This window comes from Rhizophagus irregularis, chromosome 21 (assembly GCF_026210795.1).
Source record: "Rhizophagus irregularis chromosome 21, complete sequence".
Classification (NCBI taxonomy): domain Eukaryota; kingdom Fungi; phylum Glomeromycota; class Glomeromycetes; order Glomerales; family Glomeraceae; genus Rhizophagus; species Rhizophagus irregularis.
Window position 1 is genome coordinate 2,786,914 of NC_089449.1, and position 6,000 is coordinate 2,792,913.

At 24.7% G+C, this 6,000-nt stretch overlaps 1 protein-coding gene across 1 annotated transcript; it reads right to left on the reverse strand.

Annotated features, from left to right (window-relative positions):
* Positions 1 to 2,090: 2,090 nt before the first annotated feature.
* Positions 2,091 to 5,158, reverse strand: OCT59_014022 (uncharacterized protein; the record flags this gene model as incomplete). The annotated part of the gene is made up of 8 exons (XM_025334173.2): positions 2,091 to 2,270; positions 2,362 to 2,653; positions 2,722 to 2,831; positions 2,898 to 3,028; positions 3,106 to 3,474; positions 3,560 to 3,586; positions 3,669 to 4,031; positions 4,108 to 5,158. The coding sequence occupies 8 exons, from the start codon at positions 5,156 to 5,158 to the stop codon at positions 2,091 to 2,093; spliced, it is 2,523 nt and encodes an 840-aa protein (XP_025183664.2).
* Between the last annotated feature and the right edge of the window lie 842 nt (positions 5,159 to 6,000).

Genomic DNA, 6,000 nt, shown 5'->3' on the forward strand with positions numbered 1-6,000 from the left:
TGTGCGACGATCAAAATTTTCTCACCGATATCAAAGACTTAAAAAGTCAGAAACCAGTTAAACCAGTTTAGTTTCTTGTTGATAATGACGAGATTTATATCCTGTTTTTGAAAGATGATAGTTTTGAATATTGTCAAGTATATACAAATATAACAATTACACAACAAAGAATAGTTTTTTTTGATGCTCAATAGGCGCGTATATTATTTTATAATATAAAGCGGAAAGTGAAATTCAATATAAATAGGTCTTCGAAAAGACTGAGGCTTCAACCAATAAATAACAAATAAAAAATTATTTATTAAACTACTTTATTAATTAAAAAAAAAAATGGACCAACAATACCAAATCCCTTATTTCGTCGCTCCCGTATTTTTGGTCGAAAATAGAACATATGTTCTTTTCGATAATATTAATATTAATATTTATGTGGTTCCCGGATTTTATATAGGGCTACACCATTTTTACATTTCATTTAACGGAGTGGTTTTATCTGTTATTTAAAAAAACCTTCCTCCGCTCCGGCCCTTCCCTCTCTCGGCGCCCTTCAGTTCTGTTAAAGAACTGAAATAATAATAATAATAATAATAACAATAACAATAATGGTCATTGTTATTTTTAAATCTTTTGTTTTTATTTTATTTTATTTTTTTACAAAGTAAATATATATTTATATGTGCTGTATTTATACATATTTTAATACAATTAGATTAGACATTTCTTATGTATTTATTATTCATTTCTTAAATTTCAAGTAGGTTTTTTATTATTTCAAGCAAGTAGGTTTTTATCTTCTAAAAAATTTTCATTTTTATAATATGGATAATATAAAATCGAAACAAACATTTTTTGAATATTTAATTACGATTAGATCAATTTAAAATAGAATTACGTCGCAGATATACGTATGATGTAACTTTAAATTTTTTTTCATAAATAACTAATATATACAGTATATTATCAAAATTTTATTAAATAAAAAATTTCTAATTTTTAAATTCAGATTATTCACTATTAAATGTGAATTATAATTCGACCAAAAAATAGGACGCAACGCAAATGAAGAAGAGATGACTTCTTCCCAGACTTTCAAGAGTTTGAAAATATTTTTATGTGCAAATATATAAAGCCGGGTAAAATGAACCTTAGATATTCGTAATCACAATTTACATCATAATGATGATTGTCCGAATTGTATGCTTATGAAAATTTGTAGTCATCGCAAATTTTAGTAGTATTGCTCTGCTCCGGACTCATAACGGGTTCTGTTTCCTAGTTTTATATTTACATATCAGATTAAATACGCTTATTAAGTTTACCTCCTACAAAAGATCCGCTTGCTCGTTTAAATGGGATGCATTTGTGATATAGAATAGCGATATACCGTATATTACGGGCCATAGTACACCCTATGCATGTATAGTACCTCTCAAAAAGAAGCCACATTCTCCATTGATTTTATTATTTAAACAATCCAACAAATATCTTAGGTGTGACGTGTAACAATACCCTAATTATTTTATAAGTTTTAAACACTCTCTATTAACAGTAAAAATTCGCGTAATATTGGATACAGGGCCAAACATCCGAAATTTGCCAGATACCGGGGTATTGTGGCCCGCGATTTACGGTAGTTACTAATTAGTAACTTTTGCCTTTTATATATTCTAATAGTGTATCTTTCCTTCTTCTAATAAAATAAATTTTATTAGGTTTATTATTAAATAAATATTATTATTAGTATATTTGTTCTTTAACGTATCGTAATAAAAATAGTATCTTTCTTTTTTCAATAATTGAAAATAAATATCCGTCTTCAAATAAACAAAAAGAATTAAACTAAGCTATTATATCTACTCAGATTTATGTTGATATATTTTAAAATAATAAAATGCAAAAAAATGATTCTATTCTGTGATATGATACATTGATGCGTACGGTTGTACAATATTGCGCCTCATGATATCAGCGTGCAAATATTTATAAAAAACACTTTCCCGTATCATTTTTAAATTTTAATGTTACGAAATCTAAAATTTACTCTAATTGACTTAAAGTAGATGAATGTAAAATAATCATAATTTTTCTTCTTAATGTTTTATATCTCTTTCTACGATATGAATTCCAACATGATTTTCATTCTTATTATTCATGAATATATGATAACTACACTCAATTACACTAACCAGAAAAACAATAATACTGATAATTAATGTAAATAATGCGGTAACGTCATTTATACCAGAAGAAGAATTAATAGCATAAAGAATCTACCAAAATTAAAATTTTTTTTTTAAAAAAAAATTAATTACAGAAATTAACACTGAAAAAAAAACACCATTTTATTAATAATTACTGTACCTGAATTACTAATTGAGGTAAATTTTCCAGAATAATATTCAAAAATCCTCCCCAGAATATTAAATTTAATGTTTTTGGAGAAAATTTTACTGAAAAAATTTTAAATCCACCAAAATTTGAATCAAATATATGAAGTAATTCAATATCTCCTGAACTTAAAATTGTCGCAATTGCAACTGGTTTTATGTGATTTTTGAACCATTCAGAATTTATAGAGCTTTGTATTTCAAATTTGAATATTGCAATGGCAAAAAATACATTCAAAATAAAAGGAAATAATAAAAACAAAACACTAGTAATAATATAAAAATAAGTTAATTATAATATAATAATCAAAAAAAAAAATTTAAGATATAGTACCTCGGTATAAAAAGACCCGATGAAATGGTTTTAAGTTTAATAATAAATCTTATATCATTTATAAGATCAATAATAATTAATGCAACTTTAAATACAATTATGTTGGTTCCCTAAAATAAAACAAATATATTAGTTTTTGATTATCAAAAAAAAATAATTCAAATAATGAACTATACCTTTTTATTCTTGTATCTTCCATAAAAATATAACATTGCTATTAGAATTAAGCAAACTATTATTATTATTAAATACCGACGATCCGCAATAAAGTTATTTAAACTTGCTTTAAGTTCCGCTAATGTGTCACCTTAAAATGATACATAATAATATACTGTATTAATATTTATTATTACAATATTTAAAGTAAGTAAATAAATAACTTACTTGCTTCTTTAAGTCCATAATCTTTATCAATATTTTTTGTATAATTATTATAATCAAGATTTGTTGTAAGATTTTGACTAGTTATAATTAAAGAATTTAAATCTTCAAAAACTTGTTTTGTACTTTTTTTATTATCACTATATTCATTTGGAGGATCAATCTGAATAAGAAACTTATACAAATTTACACCTAAAGTCATGTCAAATTCATATTTCTTATCGTTTATCTTAATTCTTGAATAATCAACTGGAATATTTTTCGAAAGTTCAATTCTCATTTGATCAGAAAAATAATCTTTATCTGCATCTGACAATTTGTCAAATTCCTCAGTACCAATGGAATTTAAGCGTAAATTACCAAGTTTAAACTCTAAAGTTGTAGTTTTTAATAAATTTCAGCTTAACGATAATGAATTTAATGAATTAATTATAAGGATAATAATTTTTATACTTACTATCATCTTCGTTTGAGTATTTATAATCTAAAAAATATATACAGTATATAGTCTTAATAATTAGTTAATAAATGAAATTTACAATCAGTGACAGTAGTTAATAAAATACCTGGCGTGTTTATAATCCAATTTTCCTTTTTTATACCTGGAATTGTTATAAGATCATATTTATATTTGACAAAATCATCATCGATTTCAACATAATAAGTTGTATTAGGCATATTGAAAGTAATTTTTGGTATATCAATTGTAAGCGAATAATCGTCGTCACTTATTGTACAATGTTTCTTACATAAAAGCTTTTGACGTAAAATAATTTCGTTACTGTTTTTGTTTTTATAATAGATTGAAATATTAGCAGCAGTTGTTGTTGTTGAAGTAATAGCGTTGAGGAATGTTATTTTTAATGTGGTTGTACCAATATCAACATTATTTGGTACACTCTTAATATGAGTATTTTTGTATTGATTATCTAATAAATAAAAATGAATTAAGAGATTAGTAAATTATTTTAAAAATACTATTATAAAATACCAACTGATACGTACTTTCAGGTATTTTTGAGGATAAATCATTTACGTACTTGCCATTCTTTCTTATTTGAATAGCTTTGTTATTTGGAAGGATAAAAATGTTATCGTCAATAAAATCATTATCATTATTATTTATTATCCATTCTCCAAAAGCATTATTTGGATCAAAATAATCGATTTCAAAAATATTAAATATATAATACTTTGGGTTTAATTTTGCTGTAGCTTCTACTAAGAAGCCAACATTTGGCATAATATGAATAAAAGTTTTAGTTTCAAAACTAATATCAGATTGGAATAAATCAGTTGATGTTAAATCAAACGTATTATCATTCAAAGATAAATTTTTTATATTAACCAGTTTTAATCTATGAGTATGTGTTCTATATAAGCAATAATACTGAATATCATTATTTTTATTTTTAGTAATACATTTAGAGGGACCGGCAAAATCTTCCAATTCTTCGGTCGTCAGAGTTTTACTTTTGGATTCAGTTTTAATGATTGAAAAAAAAGATTTCTTTTTTTCCGAAGATATAGTAATTCCCCATGCATCATCCAATGAAAAGATTTCAGTAATTTTATGTTCTTTATGTTCTTTATGGCTCTTATCGAAATGTAAACTATTTGTTATTTTTACTATTTTTCCATGTTCGATATGATATTCAGTAAATTCATTATGTCTCATAATAAGAAATTTATCATTTTTCTCACCAATACTTAATTTATCATATTTGAACCTTTTTAAAATTTTGCTCCCCTTCCAATCTATCATCATACCTACATTATTATCGTAAGTTATAATTACATAATTTGGATTTAATAGATGATAATGACATTTTTTTTTACAGTGAATTTTGGGAATAGAGTGCGGGGTTCCATTCGGATAAATTAAACGAAGACTATCTTTTACTTCAACTAAAATTGTTCCATCATCATAAGCGCCTATAGCCTTAGCATTCCGAAAAGGATCATCTTTAGTTTGAATAGGCGGACATGAAATCAATATTATGACGAGAACTATAAATATGATTGATGAAGTATTGTTTCGAAAAATTACACTCATGATTAAATAATACAAAAAAAAAATAATAATTTTTTTTAATGAAATTTTTTTTTTAGTAAGTTTCATAGATAATATTTATTTATATGGGAAAAATATAAGTTATGAAACCGATCAAATTATTCTGGAGAACATTCCTAATTCGATTATTTTAACATTGTTTAATTACTAAAAATACAACATCCAAACCGATCATCAAAAAAAATTCCAAAAGGAGATTCTTTACCGACTTTAATTTTGTACGTAATCTACGTAACAAGGTCCTGTTTCAACTTTATTAAATTTATTAATTCTCATAAAGAACGTTTTTGTTGATGTGACAAGGGTCCATTTACAGTCTTAATTTTTATTTTTGGATTGAGCTGAATTTCAATTTAGCGCAATTAATAATTAAGTTACTAGTTTATGTATTCTATTGCTAAATTTAATTTTTTTAATTTTTTTTTTTGTAATACTTGCATTAATTGGGATATTGTTGTGATTCACAAATTTATTTGTTGGTAATACTTGATTGAATTTATATTTTGAAACTAACTGAATTTTGATCGTTTTAATTTTTGTAATACCCACAGCATCCACTGAGTTAATATGTGAATTCAAAAAATATATAATATATATAGCATTAATATTTATTTTACCTTTAATAAAAATTATAATGGTACTAATTAAGGTTAATTTAAACAAATTCTTATTTTAATTATTTGCATATTACACTACTTAAGGCATACTAGTAGTAAATTTAAGACCCTGTTCCTCATAACTCGGTTTGGTTTTGATTTGCTTTCCAAAGCTGTTGCAAATTGTTACGAGGAATTAAACGGAGGAAGTAGCCTAGACTAAACCAG